Here is a 21,680-nt window from a genome sequence, read left to right on the forward strand (position 1 = left end):
GAGTGCAGGGAGGGTGAGTCCCAGCCCTGCTTCTTGCCCCCGCCCCTCCCCGCCTGCTGTACAAATCCCAGCAGCTTCAGAGCCTCAGTCCTTCATCTGTAGAATGGGATTACAGAGGGGGAGGGGGCGGGTGGGGATGGATAGTGACAAGGTCCAGGGTTTTGGGGTTTCATTAGGCGGTGATGATGAAATGTTCCAAAACAGACCACGGTGGTGATTGCATGACTCGGTGCGTACACCAAATACCATTAAATTCTACACTTTAAATGGGGGAACTGTTTGGTATATGAATTACATTTCAGTAAAGCAGTTAGAAAATGTGGCTAGCCAGCAGTAAGGCCTGAGAGAGGCGGTGTTCATAATTATGGGGAGACAGTCTAGGGTGGGGGAAAGTGTGGGGTCTCTTTGCTCGGGTCCAGACTAGCTGTGTGACCTTGGGTAAGTTTCTGAATTCTTCTGTGCTTAGACTCCTCATCTTTAAGGAGTGGGGGTGGGGAGGTGAAGTGGGGGTGGGGGGGTGGGGCGGGGAGCAACCACCTGTAGGATTGTTCAGAGGATTATGTAAAAAAAAAAAGTGCCTTCTCTAGTATAGGCTGGAGTCTTAAAAGGGGAGCTTATTTCAGTGGTTCTTGGTAGTCACGCTTCTTACTTCTCTGTAATTGCTACTGTCACTATAGTTACTAGGAATAATGGGAAACACTGTAAATATGGTTAGAGTCCATTGTATTGCAACAATATATAGATTAGTGGGGTTCTCTGGGGCGTGTCTGAGGCTATCTCTAGTCCCTGGGGCCGGCCAAGCCCTGCCTTCCCTCTGCTTTGGCAATCTTCTCTGTCCAATCAGCCGATTGGCGCTTGCTCGAGGCGTGGAAGTGTGAGCCTCACGGCCCATCTGCGATAACCCCACATGCCCTCCAGGACAGGGATACTGAGAGGCTCAGAGGAGCACTGTGCTGACAATCCTTGGGCCCCTGGCCAGAACCCAGCCCTTGACTAGGTCCTGGGGGTACAGGGATGAAACTCGACCCTGGCTCTCTCCCCAGAAGCCCACAGCTGAAAGAGAAGGCAGATGTGTGCCGTGGACAGTGTGAAACAAGAGAGACCGTCCTGAACTTGACCTTGTGGGAATGCAAGAAAGCAGAATGCCCTCGGTGGGTTGCCAAGGAGAGGTGCTCAAGGAGGGCTTCCCGGGGAAGAGGACATTTGGGCCACATTTTAAAGCCACGGTAGGAGTTCTCAAAGCTGAGAGGTAGCAACAGTAGGCATTCTGCAGGGAAGGAAATCTTGTGTCTTCCCAGGATTCAGGAAATGGTGAGTCATCCCAGCTCTCCATGGGAGAGGGAGAGCAGTGAAAATGTGGGCTGGAAAATCTTTGCCTCCCCTTGGAGCTTAGACTTGTCCCTCTGGCCATGGGAGCCACAGAAGGTTTGTAAGCTAGAGTTACACTTGTGCTGGGGTAAGAGGCTGATGCAAAGCTGGAGATTTGCCTGTGGCTCACTGGTGCTCCTGTCCGCACCTGTTCTTGCCCTGGGGACTGCTCCTTGCTGGCTGGGGAGTGGGCTGACCTAGCAGCTCCTTGTGAAGCCTCCTTCTCTGCCCTGCCATCCACCCCTGCCCTGGGGATGTGGAATGTGAGGCCTAGAGTTCCAGAGGGACCCTCGTCCTGCCACCCAGCTGGCCTGTCTCTGCACATTGTGGTCTGTGGGTCCCCTGCCCTCACCCCCGTGTGCTGACAACCCTGGGAGGAATGGAAGGGGTCTGGCCTCATCTTCTTGCTCCCTGTGCCTCCCCAGCCTGGAGAGTGGCTTCTGCCCTGCAGACCCCCACCCCCACCCCAGCTGAGCTGATGTATTCATACCTTGCTCTGCAGCCCCCCACCTTTGCTCATGCCGTTCCTACCTCCCACAGTGCCTTTCCCTTCCCTCCGCCCAGTCACCCGGTTTTTAGGAACCGGAGACTGGCTTACACCATTTATCTCAGGATGGAGCATAGGCTGGGCTCACGCAGACCAGGAGGCCGTGGAGCAGGGAGGCACAGGAGAAAGAGAGAGAGGGCCAGGTATAGTAGGGGAGGTGGGACTATGCCCTGTTTAAAGGGAGTGCGGTCTGGCTTTGTGAGACCTTTGAGTATTTGAAGGAGAAATGAGCAATAACGGTTTTTAAGCAAAGTGTTCTATTTGGTAAGATGGTGTGTGGGCCCAGCACAACAGGACAAGTAGCTAGAGGCCTCGGATCGCCAGCGGGGCAGCTCGTGAGGCAACGGGAGCATGACCCCTGCAACCGGATCACCTGGGTTGACATCCCAACTCCGGCTTTTACGTGCTGTGTGGCCTTAGACAATTCCTGAGCCTCTCTGTGCCTCGGCGGCCTTGTCTGTGTTAGCCAAGTTGTCCTGCATGCAAGGGGGCTTTGAGCGTGGTACCCGTTCGCTGTTGGCTGTTGCTGTGGAAGGGTGTGAGCTTACGAGGTGAGTCTGCTGGGTTGGAGGGGCTGGGTGGTGGGAAAGAAAAGTCAAGAGCATCTCATTAGTCTGCTTGACAACCCCGTGCCCCGGCCCAGAGGTCTCCGGGCTTTCAGCTGGGCAGCCAGAGCCCATCCCCTTCCTGACCCCACCAGGCCTGTTAGTTTTTCTCAGGCCGCACCCTGCTCCTGGCCCAGTTTGCCTTCTCACCGGAACAGTCCCACTGGGTTCGCAAAGGGTGGGGTCTGAGCTTAGTCACTGGTGTGTCCTGAGGACACTGGTGCCCAGCCTGCCTTGAGGTGGGTTCTTGGTGGCCGCCAGCTGAGCTGACCCCAGGAGGGAAGGTGGCGGATTCGCTCCAAGGGGGCATAAAGCTTATGTTTGCATCTCCTCAGCCTGTGAGTTGAGGAAGGACAGCGCGTCTGTCACTCTCTCTGTGGCTGACTGTCCATCTGTCCCAGGTGGGCAGTGACAGATGTGGCACATGCGCCATCATTTGTCATTTGTCCTCCTGCACCCCTGGCCGACATACCGGTCTGCTGGGGCACTCTGTCCCCCAAGCCCATGTCCCCAGCGTGTGGGCCTCACAGCCGCTCCCGGGCTGGGGGCCCGAGTGGGTGTGTGAGCTGAGACCTGTCTGCCGCCCTGCTCTCCGCAGCCCCCTCCTCTTTTGTCTCCAGAGCTCATGCCCCTCCCGAGGGTACCACCTGCTTTACTGTGCGTGCTCTTCTGGGGAGAACCCTGGGTCTGCTCCTCAGAACTGAGGTCTGCAGAATGAAAGCAGGACGTGGTCTCTCGGGTGGGAGAGGGCTCTCCTCATGACGCCCCTCACCACGCTGACCACGGGTCACACCGGGGAAGTTGCCCTGCGTGGACCTCAGCCACATCTCAGGAGGCAGGCAGCCCAGGTGTTGCTGGGGAAACCGAGGGGCTGGACCAGTTACCCACGACTGTGTGACAAGCCGGCCTAGAACGGACGTACTCACAGTGACCACACGTTCTTTCTCGCTGCTCCAGTTGGCCGGGCTCCTCTTCTGCGGCTTGCTCCGGGCTCCCCTGTGGCTGCTTGCAGCTGGAGGGTGGGCTGACCTGGAAGGCCCAAGCAGACCTCATTCCCACATCCAGCGTCAGCGCTGGCCGGGCAGTGCTGCTCCCTCTACCCGGTGGGCACGACAGGCCTCCTGCACGCTGTGTTAGGGGACACTCTGGGACAGCGCGGTCACAAGCTACAGGGCCTCTCCGGGCCTAGTCTTCCAAGTTGCCTGACGTGGCTTTGGTGTGTTCTGTGGGTCAAAGTGAGCCACCAGGCCAGACTAGATTTTGCAATGGGGGGGAATGGATGCTGCCTCTGGAGGGCAGGGGCAGCAGAGTCTCACTGCAAACAGGCATGTGAACAGGGCCAGGAGGACGGCAGCCATCTTTGCAGGCGTTCTCGCATACTGTGGGCAAGTCACTTGACCCCTCTGAGCCTCAGTTTCCACATCTGTAAAGTGGGTGTCCTACCTTGTAGTTTTATTTATTAGAAATCCAGCATGCCGCCATAGTTTCAGAATCATAAATGGTAGCTTTATCATGATCATCGATCTCCTGGGATAAATACGGAGACTGAAGCAGGATCCACAGCAGTTTTGTTTCCGGACCTCTGGTCACCCGTTCCAGTGCTCTTCCTGCCTCCCAGAAGGCCCTGTCTGTCTGAGCGGATGTGCAGGGTCTGGGTCCTGGGTAGTTTTCTTGTCTGGAAGGTGGTCTGGTCTTGCAGAATTTCACCTCCCTAGTCTCCCCATGGCTGGGCTGTGCTGTCTGCCCTGGATTAATAACTTATTTATGATATGGACTAAAAGCCAGACATCACCTCACTGCTGCTTCTCCTGAGCGGAGCCAGTGAGGGCTGGACTGGGGGCTGGTTTTACTTGCCTTCCCCGGCATCTTCAGGCTGGCTGGTGGGAGGGCAGTCTCGGGGCCACTGAGTGTGGTGGGGGCTGTGCTTGCCTTCCCTCTGCCTCCCATGCTCTGTGGCTTAGAGGCCGGGGAGTGGGCTTTTGGAGGGGACCCAGGGCATTTGTGCTGCGGGACGTTTCCAAGCCATCCGCCAGGCCTGGCATTTTGTTTTCAGCAGGTGGGCCTTGCCCTGCCTTCAGAGTCTGCGAAACAACAACAATGACCCGGACCACAACAATAACAGTAATCTTTGCAGGCTGCCTCCGCTCTGGCAGCCGAGTTTCCTGTTAGCACAGATAATCCTTGTGTTATGAAAACCTCCAGTGATGAGTTCAGCTCAGCCTCGTTTGCCCAGATGACCTTGACTTTAGCCCAAGTGCAGACAGCTGTGGCTGAAGGAGGCTTTCAGGGCCTCTTGGTCCCCTCTTAGTTTTCTAGATGAGGAAGCTGAGGCTCAGGGAGGGGAAAAGACTCACCCAGGATCACACAGCAACTGTCAGGACCTCTGGCTCCCTGTCCAGTGCTTCCCCACAATCCCACTCTTGGCCTCTCCTGAGTCCGTGGGCAAGGACCGAGTAAATGTTGACAGTGATTCAGGTCGTCAGCCCCGTGTGGGCCAGAGATGCACCAGCCATGGCCACGGCTTTAGAGCCCAAATGCTAAAGCAATGGGCCCGGTGGTTGCCCTCTGGGGTGCGTCCCGGCAGTCCTTGGGCCTGGTTCCCACCGCGAGGGCAGGACGCTGAACTTCTGCATGTCCTTGTTTCCCCGAAAACTGGGAAGCCAACTAAGAAAACACAGTGTCACCTGCCCGGTTAGCAGGATCTGAAGGCCTAATAGAACCTTCGGTGTTTCTTGGCCCTAAGTCAGTATTGCCACTGTTTTAGCCATTTTAGAAATACAGGGCAGTGGGCTGCTAGTTCGCACACTTCACTTGTCAGAGAATATCAGACAGCCTGCAGTCTCCTTTTCTTCTGCTTTCCCTAACATGACTGAGGGGTGGGTAGAACAGGCTCCTTTCAGAAAAATGTTTGATTTGAAGGTGGGAGTGTTTGTGGGGACACAGTTGGTCTGAATGCAAACCCTGTTCCCAGCGGGTTGTCTGAAGCCTTTTGTCAGCCTTTGCTTTTAAGCTGACCAAATATTTATAACTTGGATCTGTCCAGAAAATGCCCATACCCCCCAACCCCTCCCACTGCCCCCCCCCCCGTAGAGGTTCATTCTGCTCCTGGAGGCCAGCAGGAACTTGAACTCTGAATGAGCAACTCTAGCCCAAAGAGGCCTTGTGTTCTGTAGCCCGACAGGCCGCTGGCCTGGGTCCGTTGAAAGCTTGGTGCTTTGTCACCTCATAATTCATCGCCCCTCATGGGGAGACTCTAGGTAAAATATGTTGTCCCCTCAGCTGTGTCGACATTGTATGGGGAGCGGGTCCCTCATGAAGGCCCATATGCCCGAGGGAGTTTGTTAAGGGGACTTGGCCCGAAGGATGCTTATTGAAGGAGGTTTGGTCTCAAAGTCGGGCCCCTGGTGTGTCTCAGTATTTGTCCTTCTGAAGCTCACATTTCGAAGAGCAATAGAGAGGAATATCCCCGAGGTGGGGACAGAGCATGGCCACGAGCCATGTCCCCCTCCGGGGACACGGAGGAAGGCATGATGATGGGGTGACATCTGAGCTGGGCTGGAGGGGCAGTCCTGGCAGAGCTCACAGCAGCCACGAAGGTATGGAGGCCCACGTGTGAGCGTGTGTGGTTCCAGGTGTGGAACAGGGCCCGTGTGGCTGCCGTGGGAGGGGAGATTTTTGTTGCCAATAATTCCCAAAGGGAAACAAATGCCTTGACAGGAAAAACAAGTTGGGGGGGGGAGGTCCAGATGCCACCCCTCTCTGGGGCGCCCGTTGTGGCCTCCCTAACCGATTTCCTTGCCTGTATCCCTGCCCTGGTCTTCCATCACCACCAGCAGCCAGAGCCGTCTTGCTCAAGCCCAGCGCTCCCGTGATGCTCCTGTCGGGGGACCCAAGTAGGCTGGGGCTGTGGTCCCCCCTCCTCGTCCTCCTGGGACCCCTCCTCCTGTAGTGCTCCCCTGACTGCCCTCGTCTGGAGCCCTCCTCCTCCCGTCATCTCCCTCAGGCGTTTGCTCAAATGTCATCTTCTGCATAACCTCTTTCCTGACTCCATTCCTGATCCCATTTCTCTTCTCTGCTTAAGTACCCCTCCCCCGCCCCCCCCCCCCCCCCCCCCGCCCCGGCTCCTTTCATCTGGTATGCCGTGGTTTTACTGATTGCCTGTCTCACCGCGTAGAATGTGAGCTTGAGGTGAGGAGGGGGTTTGGGGCTGTGATCCCAGCATCTAGAATGGGGCCTGCTCAGTACGCAGCTCAGGAATGACAGGGGAACCGTACCAGACAGAGGTTTAGGTTAAGGGCAAATGCAGAGACGTACAGGACTCGGGTGCCTGGCGAGTGGCCCACGCGGCTGGGGTGTGAGCACTTGCGTTGCTAGTGACTGACAGGGCTTCGCACAGACAAGGTTTGGTGACCTGTCAGAGTTCTGAGAATTCTAGAGAACATGTTCATGGTGCCAGGCATAGGTCAGGAGCAAGGGCAGTAAGGTGCCCCAGCTAATCAGGCTTCCTCCCCATGGAGGGCAGTGAGGGCATGTGTGGTCAGGCGCAGCTCGTGGCTGGAGCTCGACCCTGCACGGGAAACCCCATGACTGAGTTCACTCCTGCTTCCATCCTGCCATGCCTACCCGCCTTGCGTAGGGAACCTTCCCTGCCACCGCCCCATCCCTCATTTATCACCCGCTGCGGCCCTGCTGTGTATCGGTCTCAGTGGTAAACATTTTACATGCGTGACCTCGTTGTGGGGAGCATGGCTGAAAACCAGGTCGGCATCCCTCTGGGCCAGGGTGTTGTCAGATGGACCAGAGGGGAGGTCTGGCTGGGACAAGTGAGCTGAGGGGGGCTGGCCCTCAGCTCTTGGCAGGGGTGTACTGGCTCACCTCTTCCGGGAGCCACCCTGCGGTCAGCTGCCTTGCTTCTGAGCTGTGGGGCTCCGACTGCAGGGCCCTCAGTGCAGGGAGGCCCTCCTCGGCTCAGGGCCTGGCAGCCACACTCCCTCCTGACAGCTCTCCCACTGCTTCCTGTCTTCTTGTCCCAAAGCTGCTGCCACCGCCAGGACACAGGGCCAAGCAAGGGGCGGCCAGGTAGAGCTCCCAGCCCGAGCTTGGTGTGCTGAGGGGTTTTACCCTTTTGGTTACCCCTGAGGTTACCCCTGCCGTGGGCCACGCCTCAGAAGGACCTTGGCAAGGGGTAACCCTTTGGTAGTGATGAGGGGACACTTTGGAGCCACATGGCTTCTGGGCACAGGGAATGGAAAGTGGGGGTGGCTACCAGCCTGGCAAGGGCTGCCTTGAACTCTGGCTGGGCTCCAGGGTGGGGGTTTGCTGCAGACGGGGACTCTGAGCACCTGTAGCTGTGAGGCCCTGTCCTGTCCCTGGGTCGGGACATCTACTGCTGGGGCTGGGGGCAGTGTCTTAAAAAGTGACACTGTTCCTTTAAGAATATTTACCAAGCTTTTGAAGGCCTAAGCAACTGCTGTCCACGGTGCCAGAGGACAGAATCAGTCATCACCTTCGTCATCATCACAGAGGCCCTGCTACTAATTTTCTCACCCTCCTCACTGTGGACTCTCCAGCTTGGGTGGCCATGACATCATTGGCTTGCCACTGGCTACCCAGCAGATCACAGCCTACCCCCCCAACAGCTCAGGGCAAACTTGGTGAATTATCCTTCACTCCCAGTGGAGTCACCCCTGGAGGGAAGGAGCTGGTTAGGTTCTCAGACCAGATAGATGCCATGTGGACCGTCCTTGGTCAGGCTCAGCCCAGGGACAGGCTCACGACCCGAGGCGTGCAGTAATGCAGCTGCCCGCACCCCCTGCCCAGCCCCCCTCTCGTTTACAGCCTGTTCTCATTGTCCTCCCCTTCCCTCTCTGTCTTGCCCATTTCCTGCATTACGGCAAATGGATTCTGGTTGGACGATGACAGTTGATAATACTCTGTGAAACTCCCATGATCCCTTAAACATTCCATTGTCTGGAAGCTTCCGGAGTCCAGATCAGTGGTTCCCAGCCCTGGTGGCACAGCACAGTCACCTGGGCAGCTCAGAGAACCTCCTGATGCCTGGGCTGCACCCGCTGAGATTTGATCTGTTGGCCTGGGGTGTGGTCTCAGCGCTGGAAATTCTGCAAATGCCCCTGGGGATTCAAATGGGCATCTGGCGGGGCTGCCCACTGCTATGTGCTTCTGGAAAAGTCTACTACTGTGTGTTTGGTGGAAAAGTCGGGGTCAGGTCGGGGGTTTTGGGAGGACCAGCCGAGAGAAGGACAGAACGGAAGAGGTTGTCCCCCTGCCGTGGGCCACGCCTCAGAAGGACCTTGGCAAGTCGTGACTTCAGTCCATCCTGCTAGTAACCCTTTGGTTTTACACGGGGACTCTGAGACTTGGGGAGGGCCTGACTCCCAGCTGCAGCCTCTACACCATTGGCAGGGAAGTTGGGGGACAGAAATGGAGGGCTTCATGGGGTTGGTTTCCTTTTTTTAAACTGTGTTTTAAATACTTCTCATATAATGATGCCTCGTTTGTTGCAGCAGACAGACATTCCGTGCAGAACCAACGTCCCTTTTCAGATGGGCAATCATAGAAAAGTCAGAAAACACCTCAGAGTTTAAAGAGAAGGAAGTTGCTGCAATTTTGCCACCCAGAGACAGGTCTCTAGCAGCTGGGTGTGTTCCAGCAACCTTGTACGTCCTTTGTCATCTTCCAAATTACCCTGCACCGGCGCAGCCACTTCTTGGGAAGGAAGTTTCCCCTCAAGGATGCTCAACCCATAGTATCTTTTTCCTCTGGTATTTCTTCCCGTGTGTGGACAGGGATCTGAGTGGGGGTAAAACCAGGTCACGGTGGGACCCAGAGTTCGAGGCTAACCGTCCCATGGTTTCAGAATGCAGCTCCTTCCTGAGCCCCAGGGACTCCCAGGCACACGGTGAATGAGGCAGATGATAATCCTGGCAGCCAGTGGGAACACGAGCATAGTCCTCGCCGTGCACCTGGACCCTACTAGCCGCTCTGTGCACGTTCCTCAGCGCAAGCCCCCAGGATCGGTGCTGGTATAATCCGGAGACAGGGGGATGTGGGAGCAACTTGTCCAAGACAACAGGGCGTGAGAGTGGCAGCACCCAGGGATGCTGGGTGGCTCCCTGCATTGACCCACCACACCTACCACAGCCCTTCTCCCCCCAGAAGCATCCCGGCTGCAGATGGCCTGGGAAGCCTGTCCCCTAGCGCTTCCCAGGGTGTGGGGCCTGCAGAGGTCCTGAGCTCAGCTGAAGACCTCCAGCTGGTGGAGGCGGTTGGCTTCTTGGTGTTTCTTCCGAGACCCTGGCCTCTTCTGGGAGTTTTCCGGCTGCGCGTGTGGGGCATGCAGGGCCAGACACACCGGCTGAGGACGAGCCCTTCAGCTCTCATTCTGGCCTCCGAGGGCTCTTTCCTCCTGCCTATCCCCAGAATGGCAGCTCGGGAAGAATCAGCTTTCAGGCTCGCATTGGCCAGGGTCCGGGCCTTGGCAGCAGAGCTCCCGCAGCCTGGAGCTCTCACAGCAGGTTTGAATTACCCGGGATCGCAGCCTCCTCGGGCCTTGGTCCCAGCCGCGCTGACTCACACTTCCATGGCCCTGCGCGGCTCGTGTGTGAGTGTCCTCGGTGTGCGTGCATGCGTGTGTGTCCGCCGGCATGCGGCTGGCGCCATCCCTTGAGTGGCCTCGCAGTGCGTGCGTGGCCCTGTGGTACGCCTGCGTGTGGTCTCTCATTTCCGTAAATATGCATCCTGTTTAATAGGTTTATTGAGATACAGGTCCCGCACTATAAAGTGTAAAGTGTACAGTGCAGTGAATTTTTATGATGTGCATGGATTTGGGTAATTATTGCCACATTCAGTTTGAGACCGTTTTTACTATTCCAGAAAGAAGCCTTGTGCCCTTTTGTGGTCACCCTTTACTACCACCACCCCCATCCATGACCCCAGCTCTTGGCAACTGCTCATCTTTCTCTGTCTGTATCTGTCTATAGACTTTTCTCCATTCTGGATGTTTCCTATGGATGGAATCGTATACTGTGTGGCCTGTCGTGCCTGGGTTCTTTGACTCAGCAGGACGTGTTCGAGATTCATCTGTGTTTCGGCATGCATTTTTCCTTTTGTTTTTCTGTTCATCCATTCATCTGTTGGAGTGGAATTGTGGGGTCCTGTGGTCACTGTTTCCCATTTTGTGGGGCTGCTAGAGTGCTGTCCAGAGTGGCCGCATCACCGGCTGTGTCCGGTATGGAGGGGAGCAGAGACTCTGGCAGTAGCCGGCCAGGGCTGGTGGGGGGAGGGAGTTTCCCAGGTGGGGCATCCCCGAGGGCATGCGTGTGCCAGCAAGAATGTTCCAAGAGAGCCTGAGCATGGTGATGCCAGAAAGAGGGTGCTAATTTCAGGAGCTAAGTTCTGGAGAGGGAGGGGGGCCGGAGATGAGGAGGGGCACAGCTGGAGGAAGTTCGTAGGGTGGTGGCAGGGTACGGAAGAGCCTGCCTGATGGTGCCTGTTTCTCTTTGAAAATAGGACAAGAAGAGCTGGGAACAGTGGTAGGAGTCTCAGCCCTCGGGAGACCTGGGATGCAGACGTAGCAGGGAAATGCAGCCGCTGATTCCAAGTGAGATCAGTGGGCACTGTGTGCGTTTCTCCCTCAGTATGCAGACCTGGAGAGGGTGGTCGGGTGGGTCGAACCAGGGCAGTGGGAAGGAAGGAAAGGCATGGAGAGAGCTATGGGTGTTCACAGAAGTATCATGCATCTAGACTGAGAAGTCCAAGGTGGGGGGAAGGGAAGTGAGGACGTGGCAGGGGCGGGTGGTGATAGTGGAGGTATGGACAGTGATGGAGCAGTGAGGTCACGCCCTGGAGGTCTTGGTAATGCTTGGTGACAGCTGGAGCCAGAGTGCAGGGGTTGGGGGAGTAGGACGGTGGTTGAAGGGAAGTGGACACCTGTAGTGGGGGCTTTTGAGTTCTGGCCGGTGATGTGGTCTAGGCCGGGGATAGAAGCAGGTTGCTGGGTTGGGGTGGGGAGTGGGGGGACTGGAGGGAAGCCATTTCAGGTTCTCTTACTGCTCCCAGCTATGTGCATCCCCCTCCCCACCCCCACCCCGGCATCCCCTTGCTAGGCTTCCTTTCGTTTCCTACAGTGGAAGAGTTTTAAGCTGGGTTTGCTGGAAGCCTGGAACCTGAGGCAGCACAGCCGGCAGTAAAACCTTGGTAATGGAATTTCCAGAACACGTTTGGGCCCGAGAATGTGCTCTCCTTGGGAGGTGGTGGGATGGTTGGATGGGTTGGAGGCCTGCTCTGCTCCTTTATCCTCTGGGGAGGCCCTGCATGGGCTGACCTTGGAAGAAGCAGCAGGAGGGGACCTGGCTTACCCCTCACCTGGCTTCACTGGGGTTGTCATCTTGAAATAGGTCCTCCTGGGCATTCTGCAAAGGTTAGTGAATTCGAGGGCACAGCAAGGGGGCTCTGGATTACACTTTGCTAGAGAGAACGTGTATGGCTGTCCTCCCAGAGTTCCGCCACTTACCAGTGCCTGGACCCCAGGCCAAGTCCTTGCTCCCTGTCTCTGCACTTGACCTTGCACAGAGCACTTTCCCTGTCTCCGCCCAGACCTTAGTACCTGCAGGGACACATATGTCAGTCTTTGAGGATCTCTTCTAAGAGAAGTGTTGCCTTATTGTACCCTTGCCTCATAGTTTATGTGCAAATACGTGCAATGTCAGAATAAACACATTTATATATACACATATACACAGATGTCTAATTCTAAAATAACATGGCTTCAGTTACCTGCTGAAATATGTGGGGCCTCATCCTGATGGTAGACAGCTACCAATGACCAGCTGAACTTGCTCAATTATGACCTGTGGCAGGAGACAAGGATAAGCCAGTGCCTGTGTCCTCCAACACCACATGACCCCATCTCCTTCAGGCGCCCCAGACTTGCCCTCTGGACCTGGGGGCTCCCCTGCAGGGAGGCTGGGCGGAGGCCTCTGGATGAAGACACAGCAGAAGGCATTACCTTTGCAACTGACATGATGTCATGATGCCATATTGGAGATGTCAGACAGGTCCCCTTTGGCCACTCACCTCCCAAGAAAGGCCTCTCAGTAGCAGCCATAGGAAAGGGGTCCAGATCCTGGCTACTGGTGGCCAGGCCTATGCCTTTGAGAGTTTCTATTTGGAGAAATGGCCTGACGGCCTGCCCAGTATGTGGTTCAGCGGGCTCTAAGCAGCTGTGTGTTGTTGCTGTCTGTGCTGCATGAAGACCCTTTCTCATGCATGTTTCCATGGAGTTACTCTTTCCACGAGAAGAAGGTACCGGTGAAAACAGATAGGGTCGACCTTTATTTTCCAAAAACTTAAGTTACCCCTTTTCTGGACGTCTTATACAGAAATTTGATTTGATTTGAGTCCTTTAAAATTAGCTACCACTTTTCAGAAATATAAACATCTCGTAAATTGAGAGACGGGAGTAATTTGGCAGGGAGGCAGAGAGCCAGAATGTTGCCGTTGCCAGTCTGTCTGCCCCAAGTGGTGCCTGGTTTCCTGGCCAGGGCAGAGCAGGAGATGGTCCGCCAAATCTCTTACGATGCAGATGGGGAAACTGAAGGCCATGGGGGAGGGACCTGCCCAGTCTACCCCCTCATCATGGCCGAGCTGTCCACCCATCACCTCTCTAGGACGAGGGTCTCAGAGGCTGAGGTCTGTCAAGGCCAGATGCAATGCCCAAAATGGACCAGGAACATTGCTGGCAAGTTCTGTCCTTGACCCCAGGGGTTTGGTGGGATCGATAGTCAAAGAGGTTTGAAACTTCTTTCCCAGGTTGTGTATTACAGGGCTTGGGTCTTTGCCCTCCCCAGTTAACCGGGATAGGGAAATAGGGGTTCACTAACTCTTCCCTCGGGAGAGGTTTGCGCTGTCACTTACTTACTGGGTGACTGGGCAGGTTTCTTAACCATTCCGATGGAGCCTGTTTCCTGATCTGTGAAATGGGTCTAATATTTGCCTCTGTCTTCTAAGGCTGTGGTAAAGGTGAAATGAGATATGTAAACAAAGTGGCAGATACTATTGTTAGCATTAGTGATAAGAAGACTATTTACAAAGCGTGGAGTGTAGGGAAGTGTGTTGCAGCTCAGTAAAACCTTACCAGTGTCCCTGCACTGAACAGGTTACATCTTGAGGATGGAGTTCTGTGTTGCTGGAGGCATCCAAACAAAAGTGAAGAACTCCCCTGAGTAGGGAGGTGGTTGACGGATTGATTGAAGCTTCAGACTGGGGCACACATGGCGATCCTGAAAGGTCCATGATTGTGGGCAGAAGGGGTGAGCCGGACGGCAGTGTCTTGCAGCCCAGCCTGCTGCCGTGCGGATCATTCCAGAGCCTGCATCCCTCGTGGGAGGCCCTGAGATCTGGTGGCCACGTGGGGCAGGGGATGCCAGAATTTGAGGAGCTGCGGTAGCTGTGGCTGGAAGAGGACTGATGGTGGCCGATGCACGTGTTCAGGAGGTCCTAGAGGACGTCTCTCAGAACAGGCTGCGGTGGGGATATTGGTGGCATTTGGCTGTGTAAAGTCACAGCTGCTTTAAAAAGAGTCTCTTCGATTCAAGTGGAGAAGGTCTGATGGTTTGGTAAGAATAGTTTCTTCACACGCTGCCTGGTGTTCACAGCTGCATTCCCAGCGTCTGGAGCGGTGCTGGTATACAGCAGGCACTTAATAGGTAGCTGTTGAATGAGTGAAGGAATTCGACAAATACATATTCCTTTAGAACTGCCTGTTGTTTTTCAGGCACTGTGGTGGGTGGGCTTGTCTGACTGCTTTCTAGAGCTGGCGAGGGTGGGAGGAGGGGGGAGATGACGGAGAGTGGGGGGTGGGGGAGGGGAGGGGGGTGCGGGGAGGGCGGGAGCTTGTGCAACCCAACCCATGTCTTCACACACATCGCATTACAAGTCTCGTTGGCCCCCGTGATTATTGCCTTCATTGGGGGCTAATAACACGCTTGCCGGCCTTGGCCAAGGTTATGTTTTTAATGTTTTCATTTCCAAGGCCAACACCTGATTATTTTTACAGGCATATCTTGATGCAGGCGAAAAATTAGATTAAAAACAGGGCACACATTCCTGTGCCCTACCCTGGCTCTTTCATTGTTGGTGAACATTAGCGGCTGTCCCGGGTGTAGACGCACACATGCTTTAAATCTGAAATAATAGCCCTTTGTATGGGAGTGGGGGAACAAGCACCCTTGTGAGGCATAATTAACCTTTACCAGTAGGACTCTCCCCTCCCCCCCGTCTGCCCTGTAGGTAAAGGCAGATCTTCAGGATGGCACTTTGGGGTTGGAATTCTGCACACTCATGGGGTTCCACAGCACAGGAAAAGTGGATCCGCTCTGCTCGATATGGGCATGCCCCCCCACCCCTTGCTCGGCGTCTTCCCACCCACTTGCCCCTCCCCGCCCTCGAGGAGGGGTCTGCACGCGGGGGAGTCACACATGCGTGTTTTCCCAAATGCTCGCCTGTTGTGTGCGGTGTATTCACACTCCTTCTCTCTCCCCCTTTGCTCCTCCGGCTGGCCGCGGGCCTGGTTCAGGCGGGCCTCATCCGCACGGACAGCAGCGACTACTTCATAGAGCCCCTGGAGTGGGGGCAGCAGGAGCAGGAGGCCAGCGGGAGGACGCACGTGGTGTACCGCCGGGAGGTCCGCCAGCAGGAGTGGGCCGAGCCCGGCGGGGACCTTCACAATGAAGGTAGGCACTGGGCAGGTCCCTGAGCTCCACCTCGGCCTGGACCTACGGTATTTCTAGGTCACTTTGGACCTTAACCTCTGGAGCCTTGGCCTCAGTCTTCTCATCTGTAAAGTGGGACTGGAACATGTATACTGGCAGAGAAACCCAGGGGGTTTTAGAGGCTTCTACAGCTGGCTGGAGTTGGGGGCCAGGTCAGTGACTCAGCTCCCCTGAACTGAGGCCCTGGGGACTCCAGAGGCCTCTGCGCAGCCCTACATTGCTTCGGAAGGCGATTTCCTGGACTTGCAGAAGGTGCAGTGGTTCCAGTTAGCTCTTTCCCCCCTTAAAAATCAGCTCAACCCTTGGGAATCAGAGGAAGGAAGGTCTTAGGGCACTCATAGGGAGAACTGCCAGGTATCAGGGCATCGGAGTCCACTTTGGGTCCAACAGACCATTTTTAAATCCTGTGTCCAACGCTGTCGGCTGTGAGACCCTAACCAAGTTACTTAACATCTCTGAACCTCGTTTTCTAATCTGTAAGGTGGGGGCAACTGTGGCAGTCTCCGGCTACGTGTATTAGTGATAGTCCATATAAAACTCCTAGTGTGGGGCTTGGCATGTAGCAGGTGTTTGATAAATGATTTGCTCTTACTCCAGTATTGTTATTAGGGTAAGTACTGAGCAGTTAGGCGAGAGCCCCCAGGGAGCAGGGGTAGCCTTGAAGTCTGGGAATGGGCACAGGAGCCCGCACACCAGCAGCCCTTAGGACCCATGCTCGTGGGAGTGAAGCGGGGAGGCAGCATGTGCTGGTCCCAGGCCCATGGCCAGACATCTTGTCCAACTTAGCTTTGCCATGAAGCCCCTTGGGCCAAGAGGACACGAGGAGGCCTTGGGTAGAATCTGGCCTTGAATGGACCGCACCCTCCTGCCAGGGCCCTGGTGGGGTGGGGCAGAGTGAGAAGGAATGCTTGGAAACCAATTGTCCCCACACACAGAGGCCTCCTTTGAGGCTCCCCCTGCTGTCCCAGTGTTGCTTATAGGAGAGGCTGAGCTGGATGGTGGAGGGCTCTGCAGGCCTGGGATAGGGGGTGGGGGTCAAGGACTCGTGGAGCCTCAGGGGGTGTTGGGGGGAGCTGGGGTGGATTTCAGGGGCAGCCTGGGACTGGGCCATGCCTTCCACTGTGGCTGGGAAGAAGAACGTGTCTCCCTGAGCTCCTTTTTATCTGAGGCCAGTTCTGAACAAAAGACCATCAATATCCCTTTTGGGATAGACCCTGGGGAAGTTCTGCTCCATGGCGGTGAGCCTGGAACCAACCACATTGCTTGCCGTCACAGTCAGTGGCTAGCTAGGAAGCCACTGAGCTCACAGAGTTGGCACTCAGGCTGGGGAAGGCTGGTGGGGCTCCCCATCATTGGGGGAGCCCTGGGCCTGTGGGGGATGCCATGCTCTGGGCCCACCTGTGTCTCTCCTTAGAAAGACAAGCTGTGGTGGAGGGCTTCCTTAGAAACCTGTCAACATTCACTGTTACTTTAAGACCACTGGTGGGTCTGGGCCCAGGGAGAATATTAGCATTTCTGGGTGTACCTGTCTCTATTTATCATTCTTGATAAACACAAAAGGTTTCACCTCTTGTCTGTGGGTATACCTCTTAGCCCTCTGAGAAATGCCTCAGAGGCCTAGGCTAGAGTTTGCTTAGTTGCCAGTAAATGGGCTTTTGAGAAATCTGCCTCAGCCTGAGCTCCTTTCTCCATCTCTGTCTGCCCCCATGGCCCATGCTGCCCAAGTGTCAGCCCAGCTCAAGGGTCCCCTTTCCTGGATCACAGAGCCCTCTGGATTTCGCCTGGGACCGTCTTCTTGTCCCAGATAGGCTGGGGCGTTCCTAGAGAACAGATACTATGTCTTCATGATCTTTCTTCCTTACATGGCCTCTACCACCCCACAGGGTCTGGCTTTCCTCGAGGAAGGAGAGGAGGCATCAGAAGACCCATCGGATTGATTTTCTAGCTGAGCTAGGGCCTGTGAAGGGGCTCAGCCCCCTGGGCGCCACTGTAGGAGTATCTGACATGCACCGATGAACTTGGGGACAGGGGACTCTTCCTAGCACTCAGGGTGTGGTCTTGACGGCTGCTTCCGGAAGAGCCTGCGTGTCCCCACAGACTCACCCACTCATACAGAGCACACATTCATGCATGCACACTCACACACCTCACACACTCATCTACTCATACATAACACACTACATTTGGAGTCTGGAGGTAGAAATTCCCCTGGCCACACTGCCACAGGGACTGCCCTGTGGACGGTGCTTGGCCTCAGGGCCTGTGTCCCAGATACAACCATGCTCCTAAGGCTGCGCTTTCCCTCCTCACCCCACAGCCCCGCTCTCATGAATTAATGACCAGTCCCTTTTGCCCCCTCCCCAGCCCCTGGGCAGCCACCTATCTACCTCCTCTCTCCATGGATTACTGTTCTGGGCGTCGTATGTAAAGGGAATCAGGCAACATGTGGCCTTTTGTGATTGGCTTCTGTCACTCAGCCTGTGCAGTCCATCCGTGTAGCGTGTGTCAGCCCTTCCCTGCGTGTGGCTGGTGATACTCCAATTGCATGAACAGACCACGTTTTCTTGATCTCACCATCTGTGGATGGACATTTGGGTTGTTTCTGTTTGTTGGTTATGACGATAACACCTCTACGAGCGTTCTTGTACAGGTGTTTGTGTGGACGTATGTTTTCAATTCTTTTGGGTATAGAGCTTGGAGTGGAATTGCTGCGTCCTGTGGTAACACTGTATTTAACTTCTGGGGCAACTGCCAGGCTGTTTTTCAGAGTAGCCGCACCATTTCACTCTCTCGGGGGTCTTCTTGGGTGGGCTCCTGGAAAGCTTCCCAGGGGCCCTGCTTCCCACACCCTCCCCACTTGGAAGGTTACCTAGGTCTGGCCCAAAGAAGGAGAGACGGAAGAGGGTGTGGGTGGCACCTCCCCAGGGCCTGTGGTGACGTCAGCAGGTCCTCCCCACAGCCCCTTGCTATCTTTGCTGTGAGGGAAGTCTGGGTGGGCCCTGAGAGGGTGTGACCACGGGAGAGCCGGAGCCCTGGGTTTGCTTTTGTTCTGGGCTTTGGCCGTTAAGCTGCTGTGTGACCTGAGAGGCATCCGGCAGCCTCTCTGAGCCTTCCTTTGACAGACCTGACTGGGAGAACTGTCAAGGTTCCAGCTGCACATTTAACTCGCAGTTGGTAAATCTACGGGCCCTGCTCATGTGTTGTGTTGGGAGTGACTGTCGTTTAGTGTCCCCACTCCAGGGGGAGAATGCCTGCCCCTTCTCCTCCCCTCCTCTCTCCTAGACATTTGTCTCTGGGCTGCTATACCCTGGGCTCAGGTGCCAGGTCGAGTGAGGGCGACCACAGCCGGAGCCCCACTCTCCAGCCTGAGCGTCACTCCGTGAGCTGGCCGCATGCTTCTGCTTTCCCCATGGGCCAGTGGGCACGTTTTTCCAATGCTTTAGTCCAGTGCTTTCCTTCCTTTGCGCTTGCAGGCTGCTAACCGGAGGGAAGAGAAAGAGAAACAGTAGAGTCCCATGGTTCCCTCTGTTGTCCTGTCCTCAGATTTCAGGTCCTCAAGTGCCTGTGTCTCGGCAGAGACGCGAGTCCTGCCTCTCAGCTTCTATGGACATGGGCACCCACACTGTGGCCGGCGTCACCCCATACTTGCTCACAGTGGATTTTGCCAGTGTCCTTCCCTCTGCTCGGGATCCTCCGTGCCCTAAACTCCAGCAGGTTTCTCCTATTCCCGGTCTGGCCCAGCTTAGATGTCCTCTCTTCCAGAAGCTTCTGTCAGTTCCCCAGTTCTGGTTTGGGTCTCCAGTGTGGCAGCCTTCCCTAGTCAGGCCTCCTGTAGGCCTTGAATTTATAATACTACCTTCTGGTTCCTTCTCTGTCACCTGGGGCAGGCAGTGGGGCTCGAGGGGAGGGGACCCTGCCTTCCTCACTTACCCAGCATCCACCCACCTCCTAAATTCGGGCCCCTCCTGCAGCCATACCCCTTGAAACATGCTGGGCGTGCTCTGGTGGCATTTTTCTATCCTTAGCCTCTGTTCTACTCTTTGGGAGATTCTCACATAACTGGATATTCATAGAAATCAGTGGTACAAGAGTCAGAACTTCAGGGTAGGATGGTGGGGGAAATCATGAAATGTTAAGGCTTTGGAGCCTTCTCAAGAGACCCCAGGCTCCTATCTTGCTTCCTTAGTGTGGGGGAGGAGAAATAAATTTCCCTTTACCCTTCTAGGTTCTTGGCTGAGGCACCCTGTAATAAAAGATACACAAGAATAAAGCAAACAGAGGTTTAACTACATGGATACCTCCTGTAGACATGGGAGAGCCCCAGGGAGACTGAGTAACCCCCTAAACGGTCCAGGCCACCACCTTAACATCTCCAGCTAAAGACAACAGAAGATGTTGGTGGGTGGAGAGGAGGAGCGGGTTATGGGACGTTACCAAGGAAAGCTCAGTAAACAAGGGGAAGGTTATGTGGATTTAGGTCATTTCCTTTCTTTATTGATAAGAGTTTCCCGAGATTTAAAGTCATCCTCCTTTTCCTGGTAGAGACAGGGAGACACACTTACAAATGGGGATTTTCCTTCTACATGAAAAGGAAAAGGCTCACTTCTACACAATTTCCAGAGCTTTCCCTGTGTCTGCTGTTTCGTAAAAATAATCCATCTAAAATAACCCTCACACACAGAGAGGTGGTGCCCCCTTTCATTAGTTTTTCCCACAGCATCCTCAGGAACCCTTAACTTGACTGCCCCAACCAATGTTGCTCTGGTCTATTCAGACTAGGATGTAGATGACTGATACCTGCTTTGGGTGCTACCTTTCTTGGTAGTAGCCCCCATGGTGACGTTTCCAGGTCTGCTCTCTTGATTGGGACAGACCAGGACAAGCTTCTCTGGACCGCAGTATGTTGACCTGTATATTGGAGCAGTGACCTGAGAGTTGTAAGGATTGGATTGGACTCAGGCTGGGGGTTTGCAAACTAAGACCCACCACGTATTTCTGGAATTTTAGTTTTATTGGGACAGACATACTTGTCTGCTTATATATTGTTTATGGGCACTTGTATGCCAAATTGAATCGCTGAGACAGAGACGGTATGACTCACAAAGCCAGAAATACTATCTGGTCCTCTACAGAAAATGTTTGACAACTCCTAGATTACATCATACAAGTTCATAATCCTAGTTAAATAAATATTTTTGCTTTTTGCCAAAAAGGCAAAGCGGTGGTGATGACATTTTGGGTTGCTAGCAGTGACCTGGAGGGAGGGATCTGGGTGGGGAGGATACTCCAGGGGTTTCTGCATAGGCTTGCGGTAGCACCATGATTTATTCTCTTTATTGAGATGTTTCTATCCACTGCCATTTTTTATTTTTATAAAGAGATCAAGGATGGTTCATCCCCACGTCACAGGATGGGAAGGGGGGGCTTGGATGGGTGAATGGGCCAGGCTAGGGCACACAGGGAGATAGCGCTGTGTGAGAACTGGGGACCTAGGCTCAGGATTCCCAGCCAGATCCCCCTTCTCTGCTGTTCATCGCCTCAAAGACGGAGCCGTGGCGTGGTGCTCGGCAAAGGGCTTGTGCCCCAGAATTCCGCCGTGTGGAAGGAACCCTCATGCTAAGCTGGCTTCCAGAGGCAGGAAGAGGGCCCACGCGATGGGGCTGGGTGGGTCGGTGGGCGGCGTCTGAGCCACAGCCACTCCCGTGGGTCTGACCTCTGTCCCTCTTCCCATCCTGGTTGGCAGCCTTCGGCCTGGGCGACCTCCCCAACCTGCTGGGCCTGGTGGGGCAGCCGCTGGGCAACGGGGAGCGGAAGCGGCGGCACGCGAAGGCGGGCAGCTACAGCATCGAGGTGCTGCTGGTGGTCGATGACTCGGTGGTGCGTTTCCACGGCAAGGAGCACGTGCAGAACTACGTCCTCACCCTCATGAACATCGTGAGTGTCCCCGCATCCCGGGGTGTCGGGGTGGGGGGTGCCACCGGTCTTGGTTCTAGCAGCCCATTTCTCTCGGGCCCGGTGTTTCCCGGTGGTTTTCCCAGCAGTGAGACAGGCCTGAGCAGGTGTGCTGTCCACTCCAGACCAAGGCTGGTCTCCACTGTGCACGCCTGTGCTGAGGGGTCCCTTGGCCATCAGCGCCAGCCCCTGGCAAGCTGGCATCCTGGGGACAGTGGCTTGAGGGTGGGGACACATTCAGAGCCCCAGGCAGGGGTAGTGGTGGTGGTGAGAGCAGTTCACGAGGCTTGGAGTTGCGGATGTCGCTGAGACGCCCACCTGCAGAAAATGCCCAATCCCAAGAGGGAAGGCTGGCTAGCTAGTTGTGAGTCGGCCCTGGGGTGGGGATGGGGACGGATCCCAGGCCAGGAAGGTGGG

General features: G+C 55.3%; 1 protein-coding gene across 2 annotated transcripts in view; it reads left to right on the forward strand.

The window, feature by feature from the left end:
• The window catches only part of ADAMTS14 (ADAM metallopeptidase with thrombospondin type 1 motif 14), a 72,678-nt gene that overhangs the window by 6,800 nt on the left and 44,198 nt on the right, over window positions 1–21,680 (forward strand). For both annotated transcript variants that reach the window (XM_004769511.3, XM_045083454.1), the window contains exons 3-4: window positions 15,116–15,272; window positions 21,055–21,245. In XM_004769511.3, the coding sequence (XP_004769568.1) occupies window positions 15,116–15,272; window positions 21,055–21,245 (348 nt within the window). The remainder of the gene's footprint in view (window positions 1–15,115; window positions 15,273–21,054; window positions 21,246–21,680) is intronic.

Source organism: Mustela putorius, unplaced genomic scaffold (assembly GCF_011764305.1).
Source record: "Mustela putorius furo isolate JIRA1106 unplaced genomic scaffold, ASM1176430v1.1 tig00000698_pilon_pilon_pilon, whole genome shotgun sequence".
Taxonomy (NCBI): Eukaryota; Metazoa; Chordata; class Mammalia; order Carnivora; family Mustelidae; genus Mustela; species Mustela putorius.